The 27,149-nt window shown below is 44.5% G+C and overlaps 1 protein-coding gene across 1 annotated transcript in view; it reads right to left on the bottom strand.

Annotated features, from left to right (window-relative positions):
- PLPPR1 (phospholipid phosphatase related 1) overlaps positions 1-27,149 on the bottom strand; it is a 112,708-nt gene that overhangs the window by 36,780 nt on the left and 48,779 nt on the right. The window contains exon 2 of the mRNA XM_035097401.2: positions 12,908-13,016. Coding sequence (XP_034953292.1) covers positions 12,908-12,970 — 63 coding nt within the window. The 5' untranslated portion in view covers positions 12,971-13,016. The remainder of the gene's footprint in view (positions 1-12,907; positions 13,017-27,149) is intronic.

The following is a 27,149-nucleotide window of genomic DNA, read 5'->3' as shown; positions in this document are numbered from 1 at the left end:
AACAAGCTTTCAATGTTGCAGGCAATACCCTCTTTCTCCTGCATATTTTAGAGCAGGGGGTGGGGAATTTCAGACTAGAGGAATTTCAGACTAAGAGCTGCTTCCCCAAATGTCTTGGGATCACATGCCAGGGGAGTGCAGGGGTGTGTTTGTTGATCGTTTTCTTGAGGTTGGGGGATATTGTTTTAGTTCAGGCATGGCCAAACGTGGCCCTCCAACTGTTTTGAGACTACAATTCCCATCATCCCTGACCACTGGTCCTAGGATGATGGGAGTTGTAGTCCCAAGACAGCTGGAGACCCAAGTTTAGCCACGCCGGTTTTAGTTCGTATGGGTTTCTTTCTTTGTTTTCCCTTTCTTTTACCTGCTGGCTTTGTTTGTTGCCTTTGTGTGGTGACGGAGGAGACGGAGAGGTTGGCGGGGAGCGTGTGTCTATTTTTGTTTGTGTAGTTCTTTTTGTGCTGTGGGTAGAGTCCTTGGAGTGTGGGGCTGAGAGTGTGAGTTGTTGGAGTGATTGGGGAGGGGGGGAGTAGAGAGGATGAATTAGTGTCATCTGGGTTGATATTGGGGTGGGGTTGGGAGTGGGGGGGTCTCTATAGAGGGGCGGAGTAGAGGGGGGATATTGGTTGTTGTTGTTTAGTTGTTTAGTCGTGTCCGACTCTTCGTGACCCCATGGGAAGACTCCTGTCTTCCACTGCCTCCCGCAGTTTGGTCAAACTCATGTTCGTAGCTTCAAGAACACTATCCAACCATCTCGTCCTCTGTCGTCCCCTTCTCCTAGTGCCCTCAATCTTTCCCAACATCAGGGTCTTTTCCAGGGAGTCTTCTCTTCTCATGAGGTGGCCAAAGTATTGGAGCCTCAGCTTCACGATCTGTCCTTCCAGTGAGCACTCATGGCTGATTTCCTTCAGAATGGATAGGTTTGATCTTCTTGCAGTCCATGGGACTCTCAAGAGTCTCCTCCAGCACCATAATTCAAAAGCATCAATTCTTCGGTGATCAGCCTTCTTGATGGTCCAGCTCTCACTTCCATACTGTCAGGAGTATGGGCAGGAGTCAGGCTCTGGGGCCTGTAGTGCTTTGCAGGACTGGGGCATGCCTCAACTTGTTCTGGAGAAGCAAGGCGTGGCCACACAGGTGAAGTCCTCAGCTTGTGCTGGAGAGGCAAGGAGTAATCACCCAGGTGTGGCCACTTGAGATCTCACTGCACCTGGTGGCAGGAGCTGGGAGGGATAAAAGCCCAGCATTTCCCTTCAGTTCTTTGCCACAGCAACGCTATCCCTGCCTGGTTGTATCTGGCCTCCTGTTCCTGGGACCCTTGCCTTGTTGCTGCCGTGCTTCTTGGACCCCTGCCTCGCCTTCGCCTTGCTCCTGCCCCGTGGACCTTTGCCTTGCTTCTTGTTCCTGGATCCTTCGCCTTGCTTCTTGTTCCTGGACCCTCGCTTTGCCTTCGCCTTGCTTCGTGCCCCGTGGACCTTCGCCTCTGCCTTCGACCCTGCTTCTTCACCACCATCTTGCCTCTGGTCCTGACGCCCGCCGACCGGACCGTGACACATACATCACTACTGGGAAAACCATAGCTTTAACTATACGGACCTTTGTCGGCAAGGTGATGTCTCTGCTTTTTAAGATGCTGTCTAGGTTTGTCATTGCTTTTCTCCCAAGAAGCAGGCGTCTTTTAATTTTGTGACTGCTGTCACCATCTGCAGTGATCAAGGAGCCCAAGAAACTAAAATCTCTCACTGCCTCAACAAAAGAGTGGCGAAAGTTGGGATATTGGTAGTGCTGGCAATATTAACAGAATGGGGGGAGAGGCCTTGTGCTTCTTGAGTGGTGGGAATTGTGCACTTCCTGCATTGCAGGGTGTTGGACTAGATAACTCTTGAGGCCCCACCCAACTCTACAGTTCTATGATTCTATGGGTGCCCCTGTATCCAAAGAATTGCCACTGAGATACTGGCATAGATCTCCCTGCAACAGCTGACTTTCAGCGGTGACGTTAATGTGAATCGATGAAACAACGGTATGGGGAAAATGTTAATTCCCTTTATTCCATAATTTGGTCCAAAGTAACTTTTAAGAGTATATACTGCGTGGGTCTCAGAACCGCATAATTAATCTTAAAAGGATTTATATTTTTCTTTATGTTCCGATCACAAAGTATAACCTCCTTGCACTTCTAATGTTAAATGGCGCAGAGTCCAAGTGAGTTATATCACTAGGATAATAAAAGTGTAATCCTTTATCCAGTCTATTTGAAAGATTATTCCACTCCATTGTAATTGGATTCATAAATTAGCTAGAGACTAGCTACATTCCATTTCCAGGATACAATTATCTGTCTTTAATATGATTCTATTAAAAATCCAGCATCGGCAAAGGCTAATGTAAATCAAAAACAAATAAAGGAAAATCAGCAACTTCTTTTGTGATTAATCAAGTCATATGCTGGAAGGCCCTAAACCTTCCATTCATTCCCCCACCCTCCACCCCCAGTGTTAAATGATAGGAAAATTTCATTTATTTAAACAGAACACATTTGTGTATCAGGTTCTCGGTTGATTGATCTAAAGACTGGGAGTTGTGGATTTTTCTTTTAGTGCCGCGAGAAGGCCAATATCATATTGCAGCATTTAAATCACCAAGACATATATAATCAGACTGGAATCATGCCTAAATGATCCTCCATTGGTACAGAAGCAACATTTTAATATATGGATGAAAGCTTATGCCATAACAGCAGTGGCTCATGAGGATGATTATTAAAATTCTTATTAATTTGATTTATATGCCACCCTTTATCAAAAGATCCCAGGGCACTGTTCAACATTAAGAACACATTTTACGGCGCATCAATAATAATAAAAAACAATAAAAAGCATCAAAACAGCCAGCATAATAATAAAATAATCATAATAACAGTCCCTCACCCCACCCACAGCTTTAACTTTTTAACCATAGACTTTTTAATTGGCATTCGGAGAGGTAAGAAAAGGCCAGTGTCCAATCTCTATGAGCTCAAGCTCACATCTGAAAATGGCCCTCCAGAAAAAAGAGTTGCTAACCATATTCAGATCAGATATATACATATCTATGATCGTATGTGAGCATCTTTACACAAAACTTCTATTATTTTAGTGCTAGCTTTTGTGAAGACACAGTCCTTGCTTACAAGACACTGATGATTTCAGATGCAAAGTTCTGTTCGCTTCAGCCTGTTATGTAACAAATGCCTTCTTCAATTACTATTCTCCAAAATGAAGGAGCTTCTTTTTTGTCAAGTAACGTTAGAGCTACCTGGCTCAGTAAAATACACACATGTACTCCTCTCTCTCTCTCTGCATGATTAGATGTTTGTCAAGCAAATAATCCAGTTTTATTATTTATTTGATGAACTGGAACAAAATGAAGAATGAGCCCTTTTCACACAACTACAGCAGCAGCAACAACAACAGAGACATGATTGGCATGGGTAGGAGAAATGCTTAAACAGATATGGCAAAAGGAGAGGAATTTAAAGAGGTGGGAACAAAAAGCGAAATAAATAGGTTCCTCCATGTGAATAAGAATGAAATGCAATGGCAGCAAATGGCATGGAGCGCTAGATCATTTTGCAAAAATGTACAGACATTGGTCTGAAGCTCAACATCAAAAAAACCAAGATCATGGCCACTGGTCCCATCACCTCCTGGCAAATAGAAGGGGAAGAAATGGAGGCAGTGAGAGATTTTACTTTCTTGGGCTCCTTGATCACTGCAGATGGTGACAGCAGTCACGAAATTAAAAGACGCCTGCTTCTTGGGAGAAAAGCAATGACAAACCTAGACAGCATCTTAAAAAGCAGAGACATCACCTTGCCGACAAAGGTCCGTATAGTTAAAGCTATGGTTTTCCCAGTAGTGATGTATGGAAGTGAGAGCTGGACCATAAAGAAGGCTGATCGCCGAAGAATTGATGCTTTTGAATTATGGTGCTGGAGGAGACTCTTGAGAGTCCCATGGACTGCTAGAAGATCAAACCTATCAATTCTTAAGGTAATCAGCCCTGAGTGCTCCCTGGAAGGACAGATTGTGAAGCTGAGGCTCCAATACTTTGGCCACCTCATGAGAAGAGAAGAATCCTTGGAAAAGACTCTGATGTTGGGAAAGATTGAGGGCACTAGGAGAAGGGGACGACAGAGGACGAGATGGTTGGACAGTGTTCTCGAAGCTACGAACATGAGTTTGACCAAACTACGGGAGGCAGTGCAAGACAGGAGTGCCTGGCGTGCTATGGTCCATGGGGTCACGAAGAGTCGGACACGACTAAACGACTAAACAACAACAACAACAACAGACAGATTCGCCCATCCCTACTGGTGGTTTGGCCTGAAAGGGTTAAAATCAGGGGTGCCAACTTGAATAAAATATTGGGGGAGCCAGTAAGCTCCGCCACACATAATCGATCACATGACATGGCCACATACACACCATTTGAATGGTCCTGCCAATCAGCTTTGGGGCCCCTGACCCCCTCAAATATTTGATGGGGGGGGACCTAGGCCCCTAAGAGTTTGCTCTTATGGTGAAAATGTTGTGAGGGTATGATAGACTGGGTGGACATTCACTCACAGTCGAACTGCATCCTTGCTATCACGTTCATTTCACCCCTGTGCTCTCTTGTTCATTGTGTGTCTCACACGCTTGTTCCAGATATTGAGAAAACACAGCATAAACCACTGTTGCGGCACTAAAAAGAATGGAGCACTTCCTAAATGAATTTGCATCAGATATAAAGCAGCCATGTAGATGGAACCTCACATTATTGCCCGAGTTCTGTTTTACATGGAATTCAGCGGCAAATCCTTTCAGACACGCCTTAAGATGGCAAAATATGATGTACAGAAAAAACTTAACGGCAGCATTTCTCTGTAAAGCTTTCCCCTTAAATGAGAATCAATTTATCACATATTCACAGCAGCAACATTCTGGGAAGGAGAAATATTTCTCTGCCTAGCTTCTCAAAATTAAAACTATATATTTTTGCAAGGAGGTCTACATGCAATGTCTCCGCAAGGTATTTTTATTTAAAACTCTAAATTAAAACCATACTTTCATGAGCCTCAAAGCAAAGAAAAAGAGAACACTTTCCCCCCACTGACCTCAAATAACTGTTCTGTTAGATTGCTTAAATGTGGAAAACCCAGCACAAAATAATGTTGGGTGTTTGGAAACTGGCAGGTGAATAAGGAATTGGTACAAGGAAAGGCTGGGACGTGGGTTGCACTGTGGGTTAAACCACAGAGCCTAGGGCTTGCCGATCAGAAGGTCGGCGGTACGAATCCCCGTGATGGGGCTAGCTCCCATTGTTTGGTCCCAGCTCCTGCCAACCGAGCAGTTAGAAAGCACGTCAAAGTGCAAGTAGATAAATAGGTACCGCTCCGACGCTAGGCTTCAGATAGGACCACTCCCCCCCGCCCCGAATCCTTTAATGGAATACCCTTCAATGTGTGGGGCAGGTGATGGAGCTACCTCCCCTCTTCTCTTCTCCAGACATATTCTAAGCTGGAAGTGCAAAAAGGGGCAAGCTCCTGGCTGCATCCTGCTCATATCCAGCAGGCCACATCTCCAGACCAACCAGATTGGTCGGCCTGGCTAGTGACGCAGCCAGGAATCACCCAATCGTGTGGGGTTGACCACTCCCCCCCTGCGCATGTGGAGGGGTCATGAGAGCCCCCAACCCCACCTCCTCCTTAAGGCGGAAGTGGCTTTTTCATACAGGGACATCCTTTTTACTATCTAAGGCATTTTGCATGCTTTAATGATTCAGTCTACCCTACTTTACAGCTGTGATTCAATGAACTTCGCAACTGTCCTTTCCATTTGGCTCTGAAATCAGGTCAGGCTGCTTAAGCCTGGGTAACTTTGCTGTACATGCCAGTTTGAGCCCTGTGGCAGCCGCCTCCTTGAAACTCAGCATTAAATGTCATTAAAACAAATGGGGCTAGTTTGCTTTGGCTTCACAACCTTGCCTCTGTCCTGCAATCCGCACACAGCTTATGGTGAAACCTTGTCATTAAAAACCTGCAGGACACAAAAGCAAGTGGATCAGCCCATGGCTTTACATATAAAATCTTGCAATTTTCAAATGCATTTTCTTCGCTCATTCATGAATTAATGATGGCAGTGGGAGAGCAAAAAATAAAATTTGGCAACTTCCCCCACAAACTCCAACGGCCAAAATAAAATGTCTACATACATCTGACCGCTAGCATGTGAGTGAGAAAGCTAAACTACAAGCTTCCCCCAGAATATAGTTTTCCTTTTGAATGGGCTTTATGTATAGGGGAGGCTGTTCATTCATGCTATGGCAGAACATTCCAGGGAATGACTTTACCCAAGGGAAGCTCTGTTGATTGAGCAGACATTTAAGGAGCAGACATTGGTGATGACCCAATCTGTCCAAATAAAAACAAACCCAAGCCATTTAAGACAGGTTTCCTCTGATGAAGCAGCGTGGTAAACATCCCAGAAGGACCAATTCAAATCCAGCACATTCTGAGCAACTGCTTGCTTCAGACACTTCGCTTGACAACACCATCATACGTTGACGCATTTTCCAGTATGTCACTCTGGTTTTAATTATCCTTCAAAATCTCCTAGTTTCTCTCGAGTGTGTTATAAATTGAGTTGTCAAGAACTGTTTCCTTCCAGCTTGCAATACTCTTCTCCAGGTAATATCTCTATCTCAAAAAGGTGCCAATCTGATGAGGTAAGGTATTCTGAACCACAGAGATGCAGCATGGCTTAACTTTTAAGCCTTGGCAGTCTTCCCCGCCCCCTTCTAATTTCTTCCATCGTCAGAGGAAAGAATGAAAAGATATGTACATCCCATTAGTACCATCACAAATCACATGCCTTGGCGATTTGTCTGGTCTTAGAGACTCATTTCTAGTACACTGATGCTGGAACACTCCAATGGTAAAATGGAATCTTCTAAAGATTACTGAATAATTTCAGAACTGCTTTGGGTTATGTGCACTCAACTGGTAAGCCATTGCAAAGGATTCCACCTGGAAATGGGTATGGATTCATTACAAAATTTCATTGGATTTTGGAGTTGATGATATTGGGTGTGAACCATTGTAATACAGTCGTACCTTGGTTGTCTTAATACTCGTCCATTTTGACTCCCGAACACTGCAAACCAGGAAGTGAGTGTTCCGGTTTGCAAACGTTTTCTAGAAGCCGAATGTCCGGCGCAGCTTCTGATTGAGTGCAGGAAGCTCCACTGCCAATCGAAAGCCACGCCTTGGTTTTACAACGTTTTCAGAAGTCGAACGGACTTCCGGAACAGATTCTGTTTGACAACCAAGGTACGACTGTATAAGCAAAGAACTGTGTCAAGTACAGTGGAACCTCGGTTTATGAACACCTCGGTTTACGAATTTTCGGTTTACGAACACCGCGGACCCATCTGGAATGGATTAATTCACTTTCCATTACTTTCAATGGGAAAGTTCGCTTCAGTTTATGAACGCTTCAGTTTAAGTACTCCGCGGACCGTCTGGAACAGATTAATCCACTTTCCATTACTTTCAATGGGAAAGTTCACTTCAGTTTATGAACGCTTCACTTTATGAACAGACTTCCGGAACCAATTGTGTTCATAAACCGAGGTACCACTGTACAGATGCTAAATATATGTCTCCAGAAAAACGGACACATGAAAATGAACAATAAACCAAAACCAGACAGCATTCCACACAAAAGCTCTTAAAGAACCAAAATGTGACATTATTCATCAACTAACAAACATATTTTATATTGTTTTTATTAACTGACTGCATTTAATTATACTTTACTGTATATTTTGTTTCAATACACCATTTGCTGCTTTGGAGGCCTTTGGGCCAAAAAGCAATATATAAATAAACAAATAAATGCTTGTCAAACTAACGTCTGTACGAGGTAAACAGAAGGAAAACACCATTTATGAAACATACAGAAGAACAAGTCTTGGTGAGGGAAGAATCAGCATGGCTTCAGCTAGCTTTTCAAAACTGTTGAGGGTGAGATATCTATCTATAGATGTTCTATAAATCAAAGATGTATTTAGAATCATAAAGTTGAAAATAATACAGAAAAAAGGAAAATAAATTAATCAAAAGTTTGCATCGTACCCACAAAGAAAGGCTTAAGAAACTGGGAGGTGGTTAGTTTATGGGGGAAATATTCCTAAAGTGGTGTGGAGGGGAGATTTATGATAAGATATTTATTTAAAAAAATTGAGTGGCGTAGGAAGAGTGGATAGAAATAATTACTCTGTCTCTTCTGAAAATATTAGAACCTAAGTTTGTGTGACAAAATTAAATTAAGTTCCCAAGAAATAAAAGGCAGTACTTTCCCATGAAATGCATAACTGCTGTTATTGCTGCAGAGTACAGTGATAGCTTTTTAAAAATGATGGCGGGCCTTTCTATGGCAGCCTTCTAAATAAGGTCATAAGAGTTACTAGCCCATGAAATGTTTTACTAGTCTAGGGCTGGCAGAGAGGCAACATAGAGCTGTACTTTTCTGCTGGTCTTTATACTATGCACAGGGGAGAACAAAGCACTCTATTCCTCCTCTACTGGCCCAATCACTAGCCTGCATTCCATTCCCAGTCACTGTATGGTTACCAGGCTAGCACTTAAATAAAAGGCTGATCTGCAAGTGTTAACCATTACAGTATTCATCTATAAATAGTAGCCACGAGGGATACAGAGCTGGTTGATTAAACTGGTTGGTAGCAAGCCAGCTTCATAAACCATGGTTTAAAGCTGGCTTGCTCTGAAACTGACAAGTTCATTTTAAACCACAATATCTAGTTCATATGTAAAAACAAGCAAGAATGACTGACAGATGCCATGAACCTTTCACAGATCTCTGTCTGGTCACTGTTGGAAAGAAGATTGTGCTGTAGATGAACCTTCGGTACGATCCCACAAGGCAATGTTCAGCTGAATATAATTCTTTGATCGCAGTGTCTTAAAAAATCTTCATTTTCTGACTTCCTTGGGTACTGTTTGATAAATGCTTGGGAACTATTTTAATGAGCCTCTGCTTCACCTTCTTGTCCAGTTTAAATAGGAAGCAGCTCTTCCAATTAAGGACCGAAACATTGATTTAACCTTTCTGCTGTTATAGATTATATGTCTCAGGCATCCTCTCTATTACTAAAAAGTTCACATTCCAGACGTAAAAAGGAATTTGTTAAAGCCAGTAGTACATCACAAGTTCTTACAGCACATAGCTTATCTCCAGGTCAGAATATGTAATAATATGTAACCTGGAAACTGAAAGTGAGATGTGAATGATCTTGGCATGTAAAACTGTCATATTACTGAGACAGAAAGGCATTATTATTATTATTATTATTATTATTATTATTATTATTATTATTAACTTTTAGCAATGCTGTCATATTTTAATCAGGCGTATTCTCATGCGGCTGCATATTTGTTTCAGCAAGACTAGCTTCATTTTCAGATTGGAGCCCAATTTATGTAATCCTGTCCCGGGGTCAACGAGCACTTCTGCGATTCTGCCCACTTTTTCGTCCTGAACCGCTTACTGGTATGGGCATGGGGAGGTGCAGAGGAGCAGGTAAGTTTGTTTGGCCTTTTACATGGGGGGGGGGGGAGAGAGAGCACCCTGCACATCCTATAGACAGCAATAAAGAAAAGGCAACACACAGTAGGTGATCATGACATCATGTCAGGGGCGGGACTGACGAGGAATGGTGGGAACTGTACCCCCTTTCTGTACCTTCCTGAGAAGAGGAGGACAGTATAGATTTAGAACAGTGGTTTGCAGAAGGTGAGAGGGGAGGCTGCAGAGGGGAGAAGCTGGGAGATATTGGGGGAGCAGCAGGAAAAAGAAGCACCAGGAGAGAGACAGCTAACAGGCTCAGTGTATCTTGAAAGCATTCCTGACCCCCCCCCCTTCTCCCAGAACCAGGCGTGCCTTGAGAGTAGTAGAACAGAAAGCTCAGAGGCATAAAGCACAGATGAGCCGGTGCAGGGGTGATGTAGAATAGGAGGGCCTGGGGAGGGGGGGACTTCACTCGGAGCAATGCCATTATCTACGAGAGACCGCATTCCTTCGTCTCTCTCTGTGAATACTGAATAAGCTACTTGGTAAGAACTCTTCTGGTTTTTCTGCTTCTTGACATCCCACCATGAGAGAGATAGGATTCGCTGAAGCCTTGACACAGCAGCAGTGAACAGACCAATCCAATCCTCATGCCCAATCCTCTCACCTAAGGTCATGCTTAAAACCCCCAAGCTCCAAAAGCAAAGTTGCCCAGAAGAAGGTGCCAAAGTGCAAACAAAGATGGCAAAATCAGCTGAAAACAGGGAAGGGAAGTTGGGGATGGCTCTCAACAAGAGCTCATCTTTATGCTCATATTTCCAGTATATATTTCTATCATGTGGAGGGCAGCTAACTGCTCTTTACTTAGGTCAACCCAACTGCTGCTTATTAATGACAACAACCTTGCAGAGTGCAACAGGGAAATACTGACTGTAGTTCAGTGGTACAGTGCAGGCTTTGCATGCGAAAGGGTCCGATGTTCAAACCCTGGTGTTTCTAAGTAGGGTTAAATACCCCTCCCCAAAACCCGCAATCATGTGTATGTGAACAGTACTGTACCACTGTTCTAAGGGTTCCTCCAGACAACCATGCAGAAAGCTTATGGATGTGAAGTTATATCTGGTCTTTACTGAGGATTTATGCTGATTTGTTTGCAGGATAGCTATATGACCATAACCGTCCGTCCTGCATTCCTCCTGATTCACTTGCAGAGTGCTTTACATGCCTTCCTTCTAACCATTCATTCATCCCATACCTTTCAGTTCATTCTCCATCACTTCTAAACCACAAAAACTCCATTTTTTAAATAAAAAAATAGATTTAATCTGCTAGGGCCACAGAGTAATTTAGCACAATTTAATTGCACAATCCCTCTCATAAAGCAGTAACAGTTTGACCTGGTATAAGGTGGCTTCTGGTGTTACCATGGATGCAACTTTAACAAAATTGCAGAAATGAGTTTCTGCAAAATTGCAGAAATGTGTTTTTAAACAAGAATACTAGTAGACATCTCTGTGTATATGTGCATGTATGTGTGTGTGTGTATACATACAGTGGTACCTCGACTTACAAACAACTTGACAACAGAATTTTTCGACTTACGAATGGGGCAAATGGCCGCACGCTTACAAATTTCTCAACATCCGAACGGAAACCGCGGCGGTTTTAGATAGGGTTTTTTCGACTTATGAAATTTTTAGATGGGGTTGCTTCGACTTACGGATTTTTTCGTTTCCAATGCATTCCTATGGGAAATCGCGTTTCCAGTGGCACTTTTTGACTCATGAATTTTTCGACCTATGAAGGTGCCTTTGGAACGGATTAAATTCGTAAGTCAAGGCACCACTGTACGTGTTTAAAGAAGCCACACACTTTCATTCTGCTCCTTAAATCCGCTGTGAATGCTGGCTATTCGGAACAGCAAACCAATGCTCACATTTCCCCCAAAGCTGTTCCTTGATTTATTTTTTATGTTCATGTCAGCCTTGACTACAGAAAGGCCAATTTATAGCTCTCTCACCTGCACTTTCAGACAGACTCATCATTCACACATTAGAGGGCCAAAAAAGAGAAAGAAGTCTTCAGAGATAGTTGTGCCTGGCTATAAATTAAAAGATCTTACTTCAGAGACATGGTGTATCTCTTTTGCTCCCTACAAAAATATTGATTGGGTGAAGGAATGATAGATTGATTTATTCCCTTGCCTGTTGCCTAGATTTGTGAAAGGAAAAACACCCTCGGGGTTTCCTTGGAGACTGAGGCACAGTTCACACAAACAGCAGATAAAGAAATAAATTCATTCCTAGACTGTGTCACTTCGGATTTGGAACGAGGGGGGGTGGCACCGCCAAATGTTTCTGCATGAAAGGAAGTTCTCCACACACACACACACAAAATGTGTCAGGGAAAAGGCAAAGTTAAGAAGGTTCTTTCTCCCTGGCGTGCTGGTTTTCCATGTGGAGGATTTGATTTTTTATTTTTACATTGCTCTGTTCTTCAGCACAGACATGGAGTCAGATGCTTCTCTGAATTGATTTTGTCTGAATTAATTTTAAGATGTATTTAAATTAATTTAATGTCTGTTTTTATGCATATTGTGTTGTTTTTATGATGTTAGCCACTCTGAGTTTGGCCTTGGCCGAGGAGGGCAGGATACAAATAAAATAACTATTATTATTATTATTATTATTATTATTATTATTATTATTATTATTATTACTGTAGCTCCTCTTGCAGATAATCAAAACACTCTGTCTAACCCTCCATAATAATCTCCACCTTCTATACCACGTAACATCCCCTGTTTAGGTAGTTTCAGACAAAGAGATAAAACCAAGTTTGAACCAACTGTATTCTTAAAAAATCGTATGCATATGAAGGTTTGTAACTCAAATACAAATTTGACATGCCACGAAAATGGAAACAGAGTATGATCTTATTTTCCTTGGCCTGGCAATCTTAAGCCCTGTCAAAACCAGCAAATCAATACACTCTTGCAGGCCGACTCTATGCCTAGATAATAGGTCATAGGAGTTGGAAGGGACCCTGAGGATCATCTAGTCCAACCCCCTGCAATGCAGGAATACGCAGCTGTCCCATACGGGGATCGAACCTGAAACCTTGGCATTATCAGTACCATGCTCTAACCAACTGAGCTATCCATACAAGACAATGTGCTCGGGATCACGGTCCCATCAACAAATGCAATGGGTTTTCTCTCCACGTTTAACCCAGCACAATGACATTAACATTTATCATCCCGCCAGACCCAGAACTCCCCAAGCTGCACTCACCTCGACGAAGATGAAGCATGGGATGATGGAGTAACTTCGCTGCGTGTTGTTCCCCAAAGCCATTTCTTATCACAGCCCTCGAGGTCAGAGCGTCCAGAGTTGTTCAAGGCTGATGAAAAAGAAAAACCTGGATCATTTAAAAGGCTGGAGACTGGTCATTGATTGTTGTCAGAAGATTTATGTGCATTATGAGCGGGTCAAGAACAGTGGCATAGTAATGGGGGGACGGGGGGTGAGCTGCCCTGGGCGGGGCTGACCACCTCCGACAGCCACCGCCGCTGCCGTGCGACGCGACCGTCGCCATCGAGGAGAAGCCCCAATGCAAGCGAGACTGCCTCACTCTGCGGCTTGCTTGCGGGGTTTGCCGCACCGCTGCGCCGCATGCCTCCTGTGCGTGCATGCGTCGTGCATCATGACGCATGTGTCGTGATGCACGATGCATGTGCGCGATGGACACCCCGCCCCCTGGCGGGGTGCCTTCGGGTTTGCCGCCCGAGGCAGCCAGGCGGCTAGCTATGCCGCTGGTCAAGAAAACAGATATAGAACCACGGAGGGTTTCAGATAGGGACAAATGAATCTGCCTTTGAAAAAGGTAAAGGACCCCTGGACGGTTAAGTCCAAAGGCGACTATGGGGTTGCGGTACTCATCTCGCTTTCAGGCCTAGGGAGCTGGTGTTTGTCCATAGAGAGCTTTCCGGGTCATGTGGCCTAAACCGCTTCTGGCGCAATGGGACACTGTGACGGAAACCAGAGAGCACAGAAATGCCGTTTACCTTCCTGTCGCAGCGGTGCCCATTTATCTATTTGCACTGGCATGCTTTCAAACTGCTAGGTTGGCAGGAGCTCGCCCTGCCATGGGGATTCGAACCACTGACCTTCTGATCAGCAAGCCCAAGAGGCTCATTGGTTTAGACCACAGCACCATAAGTAGGCCAGTGGGTCTCCTGATGTTTGCACACCACAACTCCATTATCCCCAGCCAGCATAGCAAATGGTTCAGGGATGATGGGAATTGTAGTTTGGAAACATCCAGGGATGAAAAGTTGAACAACACTGGAATACTGGCGCTACTGTAGTCTCTTTATGTTTCTGTATCTATGAGGGACGCAGGTGGTGCTGTAGTCTAAACCACTGAGCCTCCTGAAGTCGCCTTTGACTGGACTTAACCGCCCAGGGGTCCTTTACCTTTTTTTACTTTACCTCTATATCTATGGTGCCTTTATAGCTCTAGATTTTAAACTGGACATGGGCAGGGAATGCCTTCAGACAGAGGGCTGACTTCTGTAAGTAGGGCACATGTCAACCTTAAACTAGGAGTGTGGGTCTTAATGCTCAACTCTGGCCCACAGCTTCAAATAAATTCTCCATGTGGGCAGTACCCTCCAGCACATCTCTGCTTATTAGACAACAACTTTTGTTGTTTTTTGCTCTTTGACTTTGTAACCACCATCCCTCCTCCTCCTCTTACTCCCAGAGGAAAGAAAAGCTTTTCGGAGCAAGAAGTTTGCTTCATGGCTCTCCTTCCTTAACTGCCCTCGTAGTTAATTTTCCATTCACAACTTCGTACAAATTCCACATCTCTGCCTCTTTTCCCATGAGAGTGTCAAAGGTAACCTCCACCCCCTGCTCTGTGCTTCAAGGGCTTCCAGGAGGCGTACACAGGGTAAATTAGGCAAGTTGGGAGCTAGCTCATGCTAATGAATTCGCTGCTGTTGCATTATCAACCTGAATTCCCTTATTTAGAGAGCTGGAGCACCTCACCAAAATAAGACAGTCTAAAGTTACTATTCCGAGAGGAGGGCTGACTATGCCGAGCAACACAGTGGTTAGTGTTTGTGTTCCTGGGGGGAAACAGAACTGAGCCACTGCAAATATTATCTGATCTTAACTTCGGGAACCTCTGAAGGACCAGAGCAAAACAGTTCAAGGCACTACAAGCTTAATTTTGAAAGGAGTTAAGTTTGCTATGCCCCCCCCTGTAGCTTTAATAGCTGGCTGACCAAGAGGAATGTGGGGCTCCTGTACCTTTAGCAGCTGATTGACAAAGATACATGTAGCAGGTGAAGTCCCCACCACCACTAAAGCATAGCTGTCAACTTCCGGATTGGAAAATAAGGGATCAGCAGCGGCGCGGCAGCGGAAGTCGCTTCTGCGCATGTCCAGACATGCGCAGAAGCGACTTCCGAGGCTGGCCCTGCCCGATTTCTGGTGCCCAGACATGGGCAGAGCGGCACCGGAAATTAGTTCTACGCATGTCCAGACATGCGCAGAAGCAACTTCCGGTGCCAGGCTGCCCATGTCCGCATGTCTGGGCACCAGAAATCGCTTCTGCGCATGCCCGGGCATGCACAGAGGTGATTTCCGGCAGCACTCGGCAAGCCAAGTGAGCGAGCAGCCAGCCGGGAGCCGGGACATTTACGCAGCTGAGGAGCCTCCCTGGCCGGCAGGAGCTGCTTTCATATAAATCCGGGGGATTTACGGGATATTTTGCATTTCGGGATAACAGCGGGAAATGGATTTAAATACGGGGGTTTCCCATGAAAAATGGGAGAATTGACAGCTATACACTAAAGGGATGTGAACTGATGAGGAAAGAGTCATGTGCTAAGGAGTACTGCAAAAAGAAAGGAAAAGAAACGAAGCTGGTAACCATATCTGCATGTCAGTATGAGAGCCTTTGTGAATAGGTAGGTGTCCTTTGTGAGGAAGCAAAGTGTTTGTAAGCACAGTGCAAAATTTGCGACCAAGTGAAGATGCGCAGGCACCAAGATGGCCCCAGATGTCTCCATCATCTGGAGGTGCGTGCCTGGCCGGGGATCCTTGAATCTCAACTGTTTTCACACACAAGATACACACCCTGTTGAATTCTATCTGGTATATTTTATCTTGCACAATCATGGCAGTGTTGTTGAAAATGACAATGTTCCAAAGTATCTTAATAGTTTTTTAAAAAAATGCATGGGTGAAACAATTAACTTGCCACTGGCTATCAAAAAGGGGAATAAAGAGTGTTTTGTAGTTGAAAACCAAATTGCTGAGATCCACCAAGGAAATATTTTCCAAAAAAAATATGTCAGCTATAAAGGAGTAAAAGAAAAAAGGACAAATCTCTTGTATGGAAAGGGGAGATTGCACTTGGCTCCTGTCCATGCACTTTCAATTAGCAATGTCTGCAGGTTTCTTTCCAACAAAAGGAGACTGGAAGTACTAAATTGGCTACTTCTAATTAGCTGCAGGGATATTTTTGCATCAAAGGCAATTTGCAGTATCTGAGTGACAGCAGTACTCCCCAATAAAAGGCTGGTTTGTAAGGGGGGAGACGCCCAAGATACAGACACAAATGGCAGGGTGGATCGAAAATAAAATACGGGTGTAAGAGCTTCTTGACAGCAGGTTTATTGCTCCTGCTCCTACTCTCTTTAACAGCTGCCTGATACAAAGAAAGCGAGACAGGGACATTTTCTCCCACCTGAGGCCCTCCAATATGTTATTTGACTACAACTCCCATTATCCATGACAATAGGCAATGCATGCTGGGGTTGATGCTAGCTGGCATTCAAAAACACCTGGACAACCACAAGTTATCCATCAGTGTTGGAAAGCATCATGTGCACTGATGGTGTAATATCAATTAAATAAAACAACAGCGTAGGGTTGCCAGACTCAATAGTGGACAGGACTCCTGTGCCTTTAATTGCCCTGCTCTCTTTTGAGTCTGGAAACCTTAAAGAGAAACCAGCAGACCCTTTGCTTGGAAATTAAACAAAGGTTCTGCTGGTTTCTCTTTAAGGTTTCCAGACTCAAAAGAGAGCAGGGCAATTAAAGGCACAGAAGTCCTGTCCTCTATTGAGTCTGGCAACCCTAGTGGCACAAGGAGCTAGATGGCCACAAAAGCAAGCAGCCTGTCCTTCCTTTCTTCCTTCCCACTAAAAGGAAGCACCTTCAGTTTCATTTAGTGCCACCAAATTGATGCATTATCCCTGGGGGTTCAGCAGCCCCTAGTCAGTCTCTCCTATTAAAGTTAAACTGATGAGGCAGGCTATGTGCTAAGGATTTATCAGCACGATACAAAATCCACATTACTCCTCATCTCCCTCACCTACCAGCTCTGCCCCACCAAGCATGGCGACCACAAAAGAGGCACCTGCAGGTTCGTTATCCAAACCAAATATTTGGCAGCGCTTCCCCCAGAACAGAAGGTCTGCCTCAGGGAAGGTGAAGCTTCTCTGGGCTGTTCAGAGCATTCTCTCCTCTAACAGCGAGCACCAGTTAAACTGTTTCACTGCTCTGCTAACTGCAAAGGAAGGAGGGAGGCCACAGAAAAAAGAAGCCCAGCCTCCAATACAGTATGACAATGCACTGAGTGATGGATGATGAATGGCAAGGCTTTGCTTGCATTTCACTAGGCTCGCTAATCCTAAACAAAATAAAAATCCTTCCAGTAGCACCTCAGAGACCAACTAAGTTTGTCATTGGTATGAGCTTTCGTGTGCATGCACACCTCTTCAGATATCTGAATATTCGGATATTCAGATATTCTTCAGGTATCTGAAGAAATGTGCATGCACATGAAAGCTCATACCTATGACAAACTTAGTTGGTCTCTAAGGTGCTACTGGAAGGATTTTTTAAATTTTGTTTCGACTACGGCAGACCAACACGGCTACCTACCTGTAACTAATCCTAAACAAGCGGTTCAATAGCCAGTTGCTTGTATGGAACATATTTTAGGATAGTTTTATTCGGCATAAAACATATGTCACATGCATTTTGGTGGAGGTTCACTGTGTGTACTAATCTAGAGGTTCCATAACACCCCCCCGACAAACAACATGGCTGCTCAAATGTTCACTATATACCTTTGAACAAGGGAAAATATCTCGTTCGCTCATAATTCAGGATATATAGTTCAATTACCCAGAAAAGGAAGGATCCTAGTACAGTGGGAGAGCAGATGCCTTGTATTCAAGACATCTCCAGAGAGGGTGGGGAAGCCCTGTCTGAAAACCATGAGATAGAGCTATTGTTGGTGTAAGCCAGCCTTCTGCAAGCTGTTTCTCTCCAGATGCTTTGGACTACGACTCCCATCATCCCCTGAGCATTGACGATGATGGCTGATGGGAGTTGTAGTCCAAACTTCTGGAGTACACCAGGTTAGGGAAGGCAGGAGTAGGCAATACTCAATGGCATGTACTTGGCTTGCCCAGTAGAAAACAACAACAACCAGGCAAACAACCTAATGTCCTCCCCAAATAATACCTAGTCAAAAAGGCAGGAGACACCTCCCAAACTACCTCTCTAAACTAAGGCAACAACCTAAATAAGATGGTTTTGAGCCCAAAGGCACAGCATTGGAGACCCCAGCATTATTGCCCATCTTTTTCACTTTAAGAATATTCATATTTGGTGGCATTGTTTTACCACCACCCGAACCCCACGAAGCATGTTTCTGTCCCCCATGGACAAAGAGAAAATGCAACACACAATAAATAAATGATGCCAACAAAATTGATGCATGTTTGAAAGATGGGAATAGGAGGAAGGATTTGTGGTAATGAGAAAGGAAGGGCATTCGCAAGCACCCCTTAACTCCCTTGAAGACAGCAGCAGCTGTGTACCCCACCCGTGATAATGTCTCTGAATTGTCTTCTCCCCTTTCACAGTTTTTAAACTGGCGGAGAAAAATGCTGGAGGTACCTTCAACACATCACTTGTTTTTACTAGTCAGATCTCTGAAATGCTGGCTGGCATTCTTGGTGGGGCTGGGCCACTGAAGAGCTTTTTCTTCCCAGCTCTGTGTGAAGGAGGGACTCATCGATAAACACAGTGTGCTTACCCATCTGTCTGTCACACTCCCTGACCCCAAAGTCAGTCGTTCATTAGCTTGCTATGATTCCGTGTCGCCTTCGAGAACCACTGCTGGTAGCCTGTTGACCCATGAAAGAGCCTTGTCCCCATCTGCTCCACCATTTGGAGAATTATGGATTTGACTCCCAGCTCGGGGCTGTCACATAAATGTGACCGTGGAGTAGCTTCCACTCAAGAAGCCGGCAGTTAATAGAAACACTGTCTTAATCCTATAAGTACTCCAAATACCACCCCCCTTTCAGACACTTGCAGAACCTCAGGAAACATTAAAAAAAATGCTCTTCATTTGTCCCCTTTCTCAGATCACACAAGAGTCGGCGGAGAATACTGATTATTCCTTCTTCTTTCAAGTGCTGGTACATCTACTGACTGCTCAGGGCTGTTGTATTCTCTTACTAGTACCAGTACAAATGAGTTATCTTCAGACGGCAACTGTTACTTTGGATTTACACCAGGGTTGATTGAGAAAAAGGCTCCCGCTCCATGTGACTCACTCATTACATGTGTAACGTAAGGTGGCTTCCAAAGAGATTACATATTATCCCAGATAATGAAGGGTTTTAGTTACTGAAATATACTCGGAGTCGAGAGTGAATTTCATGCTCTTTATTCAGCTCATATTCATCAAGGAGAAGAAGAGAAGGCGAATGGCTCTTTTCCCAAAACCATCTGCTTATATACATTATTTACACAATGGGCCTTGCGTGATTGGCTACTTCAGGGCTACACCTGTGGGCCAATTATATTGTGGATTGACTTCTGCCTGCAGCCTGATTGGCTGCTCCTACAGGCCAATCAGGTAGCAGATTCACTTCTGCCAGCCGCCTGATTGGCTGCTCCAGCAGGCCAATCAGGTTGCGGATTCACTTCCACCTGGAGTTGGATTGGGTAGCTCCCGCTGATTCTGAATCCTATACCCTACGGCAGGGGTCAGCAAACTTTTTCAGCAGGGGGCCGGTCCACTGTCCCTCAGACCTTGTGGGGGGCCAGACTATTTTTTGGGGGGGGGAATTGAACAAATTCCTATGCCCCACAAATAACCCAGAGATGCATTTTAAATAAAAGAACACATTCTACTCATGTAAAAACACACTGATTCCCGGACTATCCATGGGCCGGATTGAGAAGGCGATTGGGCCAGATCCGGCCCCCGGGCCTTAGTTTGCCTACCCATGCCCTACGGCATAATAATGGAGAAGTTGAAGCTCAACTCCTCAGTTACTCCTTGAGTGACTATTGCTGCTGCCTGGTATAAGGGAACACAATGGTCACAAATACAAATTAATGCTAAGCAGCGTCACTAAGCAAGCAATTTTTGCTACAATCATAACATGCCTCCTCCTCAAAGTTGCACTGTATATTTCTGAAAGGTTTGTTAACATTCTGCTCAGCTCCGGGGTCTGAGGACACAAGCAGTCCCTTCACTCGAGCAAACTTTGACTTGGAACTAGCTCAAAGATGTGGGTGGCCGTACACAAACCCAGAGGTAGAACAGGATCTCTGAGTTGAAACGGGAGCCAAAACTGTCAGAATCTCCTGATCTGTTGACCAGACAAAGGCATAAGCTGGGGATGGGGATGGGGGAAGCTGTGCCCCATCCACACTGAGACACTGCACTGGCCACAGCACTTGGTTCAGACCCTGATAAGGCACTTCAGTGATGGGATGATAATGATACAGTGTGGAAGCATGCAGAAAAATATGGAAAACCCTCCCACCCCCCAGCAGCTATAGCACTATGAGTGGTACATCTGGAAGGGCCCTTGGCGATGAGCATCAAGCAAATTTGCAAATGCAAGTTCAGACATGCACATATACGTATACACACGGGCTGGAATGATCTGGGGAACTAACAAGGGCAAAGGATATACACAAGAACAGCTGTTGTCTTTGTCCATGGAGTTTTCTTGGCAGGGATACTGGAGTGGCTTGCCAGTTCCTTCTCCAGGTGGATCACGTTTAGTCAAAACTCTCCACTATGACCTGTCCATCTTGGGTGACCCTGCATGGCATAGCTCATAGCTTCTCTGAGTTATTCAAGCCCCTTCGCCACGATAAGGCATTGATCCATGAAGGCAGTGAGAGATTTTACTTTCTTGGGCTCCTTGATCACTGCAGATGGTGACAGCAGTCATGAAATTAAAAGACGCCTGCTTCTTGGGAGAAAAGCAATGACAAACCTAGACAGCATCTTAAAAAGCAGAGACATCACCTTGCCTACAAAGGTCCGTATAGTTAAAGCTATGGTTTTCCCAGTAGTGATGTATGGAAGTGAGAGCTGGACCATAAAGAAGGCTGATCGCCGAAGAATTGATGCTTTTGAATTATGGTGCTGGAGGAGACTCTTGAGAGTCCCATGGACTGCAAGAAGACAAACCTATCCATTCTGAAGGAAATCAGCCCTGAGTGCTCACTGGAAGGACAGATCCTGAAGCTGAGGCTCCAATACTTTGGCCACCTCATGAGAAGAGAAGAATCCTTGGAAAAGACCTTGATGTTGGGAAAGATTGAGGGCACTAGGAGAAGGGGACGACAGAGGACGAGATGGTTGGACAGTGTTCTTGAAGCTACGAACATGAGTTTGACCAAACTGCGGGAGGCAGTGCAAGACAGGAGTGCCTGGCGTGCTATGGTCCATGGGGTCACGAAGAGTCGGACACGACTAAACGACTAAACAACAACAACAACAAGAACAGCTATGGAAAATAAGTCCCAAGCAGTGTCAAAAACTCAGATATGTAAGATATCATGGGCTGTCCCCTGAGCCCGCTAGATGGCATCGCAAGGGATCATTGCTTTAGGAGAGTGAGAAAAATTCTCAGGGACGATTCACACCCTGGCCAGCACCTCTGTAATCTTCTACCCTCGGGCAGGAGATATAGAAGTATAATCAGTCATACCAACAGGCTAAAAAACAGTTTCTATCTGTGGGCTGTTAGGCTGCTGAACGGAAAATAATATAGTGCAACTGACTTTCGAGGTTGGTGTGCTGTGGGGGGGGGAGTGTGGGGGGGAGGGAGGCTCAGTTAATTTCATTGTACACATGTTGTACACTGACAATAAAGGTATTATTATCATACCTGCCAAGTCTCCCGCTGAAAAATGCGGGATCAGTAGCGGCGCGGCACCGGAAGTTGCGTAGAAGCAACTTCCGGGGGCCGCTCTTCCCATGTGTGGGCACCGGAAATCGGGCAGAGCGGCACCAGAAGTCGCTTCAACGCATGCCCGACGGCCATCTTGTTGGTCGCAAATGGTTGAAAGCCAGGTGCAAAATGTGCCTAGCACATGGGTAATTTCAAACACAGGTCCCAAGTTACTACAAAACATGAGGAGTATAATCAAAATGTCATGATATAGCCGCAACCTGACTCAGAAGCAAGGATCACCGAGTTCAACACTAGTTACTTTTAAGCTTTTATACTCAGGTTTGCAGCATTAGGCTGTATAGTAAGAAGACATCAATCCTCTTTAGAGTTGCTTTTGCTTCTTTCTGTCTCCATTGCCTACTTCTCCTAATCATTCTAATGGTTACTCTGCAATCAGCTAAAACTGCTTAAGCCAACCTCATGAGTTGGCTGCTGTATTTAAGTGAGACAACCTTGGTTAAAATAGGCTGCATCTGGATTACATTGCTTTTAGATTAACTTTAAATGAGAATAAATGCATTGCATTTAAATAATCTAATAACAAAGGGATCCCATCACAGGGACTTAATTAAGTATGTGTTTAAGGACATGGCAGGATCACGGCTAATGGGCTCAATTGTCTCGCATGATCAAGCCCTCTGAAATTCAATTCCCTATCTCTGAAATGGGGCAAAGTTACTCCTCACTGCTTTTACTGGGACACTGAGATAGACAAGATAGATATATACATAGGCAGGCAGGCAGACAAAGACTGTGACTATTTGTCAGCACATGCTATCCTGAAAACCACTGAAGCAAACATCTGTTGGGAACATGAAAGAAGTAATTTGGTATGCATGGAGCTAGGAAATAAAAGTAACACTTACACCTGTAAAACTCAAATATCTGGACTAATGAAGATCCTTTATGAAAGTCTCCTAGGAGAGCTGAGTGCTGCAAGACAATTTTCTGCCTACGCTAGGAATGCTTCCCCAATAGGATTTACTTGCTGCTTCTGTTGGCAGTGCCCTAAAAAAAGACAAGTGCTCCAATTGGAGAATAGCCTCGACCAAAGGCGTCATGAACTTTGAAGAAGCACGAATTCAGGACGAAAGGGAGAAATGTGATAAGAGGACGGCACGTTTGGCAAATCCTCACCATGATCAGCTCCCACCCAGAAAGCTATGTCCCCACTGTGGAAGGATGTGTGGATCCAGAATTGACTTCTACAGTCGCCTACGGACACACCATTAAGACCATATTCATGGAAGACAATCTTACTTGGCTACGAGTGATCGCCAAAGAAGGAAGAATAAAAAAAGCCGAATGACGATCAGAAAAAAAATCCAAAATAGAAGAGGGAAAGAGCAAGATTCCTTGTGAATTACCAGCTTAAATGCAACCCTATAGTGAAAGCAAAGCATGGTACTATTGTACGAAATACACAGAATGACACTGGGAATTGAGGGTAGTGATGAGCAAAATTAGTTCAGGATCTGCCTGCTTTCCTCTGGGTAATTTGCAACAGATCAGCAATGGGTCTCTGACTCCCTGTTGTTCAATCACGAAAGAACAAAATTGACTTTCACAACCTAAATTAGCCTGCTGAAATGAAGTCAGGAGTTGACTATGGTGGGAAATGGCTGTGAGCCTGATACCGAAAACAAGCTCTTTGGCTTATGATGTGCTCCAAGGCGGTTTGTTGGGTTTTGTTTTACTTCTTCTATTAGATGCCTTTTGCATCTGTCTCTTGTTGGCAGACGTTAGGGTTCCGGTAAAAGGCAAAGTGAATTGAACAAAGTTTGTATACGCTGATCAACAGCCAATTGTTGCAAAAGCAGAGCCATCACACATGGACCTTCACCGGTGCGTCATTCAAGTCCTGCTTCCCAGTTAACTGAATGACAGAAAGTGACAGAGTAGGAAAGCTCTGGACTTCTAGCTAGCTATTGCAGAGATGGTGAGACTGAGGCCCTTCAGATGCTAATGGACAACATCTCCTATCATCCCTGACCTATCATCCCATGCTGGCTGGGAATGAGGAGTATGGCGTCCAGCTACATCTGGAGGGCCACAGATTTCCCACCACCTGTCTTTTGACAAATTAAATCAGAGATCAAGGAGGAGGCCACAGAAATCCCGAGTGATTCAGCATCTCCAGCCCAGCCAGATGAAAGGGAGAGGGCTTCTTCTTTCTACTATGTTCTGATTGAGGCTTGGGTCAAAATGACCCAGATGACTGATGCCTGAAATACAAGAGACCCAGAGATGATTATGTGGAAGTGCCGCATGAAGCCTTAGCGTACTTTTCCTATGAAAACAGCTGCCTTCAAATTGTGATCAGCGGTGTGGTTAAGAAACAGATTCAATACTGGGCATCAGCAAAAAGAGCTTGCCGCCTACCTGCCCTATCATCTAGCCCAGGGCTGTCTGCTCTACCATGACTGGAAGCAGCCCTCCAGGAACTCAGGCAGAGATCTTCCCCATTACCTGCTACCTGATTTTCCACGGCTGGATCCTGGGACTGTCTAATCCAGGCATAGGCAAACTCAGCCCTCCAGATGTTTTGGGACTACAACTCCCATCATCCCTAGCTAACAGGACCAGTGGTCAGGGATGATGGGATTTGTAGTCCCAAAACATCTGGAGGGCCAAGTTTGCCTATGCCTGGTCTAATCTGTGGGTTGCCATCTGATTGAATTTCACTTTGATTCTGATTTGATTTTAGGATGTACAGCAGTACCTCGGTTTAAGTACACAATTGGTTCCGGAAGTCTGTACTTAACCTGAAGCGTACTTAACCTGAAGCGAACTTTCCCATTGAAAGTAATGGAAAGTGGATTAATCTGTTCCAGACGGGTCTGCGGAGTACTTAAACTGAAAGTACTCAAACCGAAGCGTACTTAAACCGAGGTATGACTGTATTTTAACTGATTGCCTGATTTTATGTTAATATGTTATATATTTGATGTTAGCTGCTCTGAGCCAGGTTTTGGCCAGGGAGGGCGTGGTATAAATAAATTTTATTATTATTATTATTACATGCTATGCATGTGCTCTGCCACTGAACCAATTAGCTCTTTATTAACAGAAACAACTCTCTGGTTCACCTAAATCCAGCTAAGACATTGCTGAGACTGACCACTAGCTCTGCCCTTTCTCCTCTAGTCTTGATCCAGAAGAAGAAGAAGAAGAGGAAGAAGAAGAAGAAGAAGAAGAAGAAGAAGAAGAAGAAGAAGAAGAAGAAGAAGAAGAAGAAGAAGAAGAAGAAGAAGAAGAAGAAGAAGGCAGCTGTGTTCAGAGGGCAAGCTCCTCATCTGGGCCTGTCTGGCCTGTTGCTCAACAATGTGCAGGACTTTCAGAGGGGGAGGCGAGCCAGCAGGCCTGGGATTGTCCTGCTGCGGTGTAGAAGAGAAAACCTCTGACTTCTCTCTGTCTGATTCTGTGCTCACACTTCGACTCTCAGCCTCTAACCCTGTTATAGAATCATAGAATCATAGCGTCGGAAGAGACCACAAGGGCCATCCAGTCCAACCCCTTGCCAAGCAAGAAACACCATCAAAGCATACCTGACATATGGCTGTCAAGCCTCTGCTTAAAGACCTCCAAAGAAGGAGACTCCACTACACTGTCCTAGAAGGCTCTCCTCTTTACCTCATTACCCCCCCCCCAATCGCTCCAAGCCTCTGCTTCCAGCACATCCCAGCTCCTCCCTTCTGCAGACTGCTCTTCAGTGTCCCACCACCAGGACCTGGGATCTAAGTCATCTTCTGTGCCCTCCCTGGTGGGCTCTTGAGCAGATGGCTCCCAGCACCCTTCCTTATCTCGCCAGTCCCTGCCACTGTAGGTGCCAGTTCATTTAAATGATACCTTCATGCGAGTCTGACAGTGAAAGAAAGGGTGGGGTGTGTGTCTGGCCTGCTCTTGTTCATTTGGGAGCAGTTTGATTTACAGAAAACAGTGCAGTTTTCTGCAGCATTCAAGCAAACATCAACATCAATTCATTTCTGCAGGTTGTGCTGTTGTTAATGGAACAAGGGTAGGGACTGGTAAGGGGGGGGGAGAGACAAGCTCATTTGTGAATGGGGCCCTTAGTAGGATGACCACATTTTGTCTGGCCCAGCTTCTGCTGCAGAGTTGCAAAAACCTGCATTTTGCTAGCATCCTACACAACGACTAAATGCATATAACTTATCCTCTGCACCTGATCTTTCTAGAAGCTGTGCAATATTATAGCATAGCTGCCAAGTTATCCCTTTTTTTAAGGGATTTTCCCTTATGCTGAATAGGCTTCCTCGCGAGAAAAGGGAAAACTTGGCACCTATGGATTATAGTACCTGTTAAGAGGAACGCTTTGATCGGTATTCGCAGGTATTCGCATTTCAGGTAGAAATCAATGCACACACTTCTGGCCATAAAAAACAAAAAAAGAACAAGCCAGGAATGTTTCCTGGGAGGGCCCCTCTAATTTTTCACATTTAAAATTATTTATATAATATATATTTTCTTTTGTAAGAAAAAATCATTTGTAATTAGTTTTTCCATTTCCCAGATTTCCATTTCATTCTTCAGGCGTCGTTAATTTCAGTGGGAGACTCACCTGTATTATGTCACCTATATAACTTTAATGCTTTAAATCGGAATGGAATGATTATCACTGTCATGGGACTGGAGCCTGAGGGCTTCATGTCAGAGTTCAGAGAGACTGGACACAGGATACCCATTTGAGATGTAATTTAAAAGGTAGTGACATTCAATAAGCCTTCACGTTATTTATAATGGCAGCCCAAGCCAACTTTGGCCATCTATACTATAACACTGTGGAGTTCTGCACCCAATGGCGAGTAATTTGCAGGCTTTGCAGTATTTCACAAGGGCATTATACTGTCAAGTTTCAAAGGGATCAGACAAAGGATGCTACTATTTCTCCCATGTAAGTGACAATGAGAAAAAGAATGTCTTTTAAATTATTCTGAACTAGAAATCCTGGGTTGAAAGTTCAGCGGGTTAATAAGGCTGCCTATCATCCTTTAAATAGTTTCCTGAACTGAAATGGACCTATAATTTTGAGGTTCAGCAGCCAAACAGTAGAAGATTTTCAGGGCTTTCTAGCAGTCCCTCTGGACATCATATCATATAAAGCCCTGAACTTAGGGGCAAGGATATCTGGTGAATATCTGTACCAACTCCATCGTTTTGATCACCTGAGAAGGCCCTGGTGGTCATGCCATAGCTAGCAGATGGCCATG

The sequence above is a fragment of the Zootoca vivipara genome, chromosome 16 (genome assembly GCF_963506605.1).
Source record: "Zootoca vivipara chromosome 16, rZooViv1.1, whole genome shotgun sequence".
NCBI lineage: Eukaryota > Metazoa > Chordata > Lepidosauria > Squamata > Lacertidae > Zootoca > Zootoca vivipara.
The sequence above is the reverse complement of the archived record's forward strand: the minus strand, read 5'-3'. Positions and strand labels throughout refer to the sequence as shown.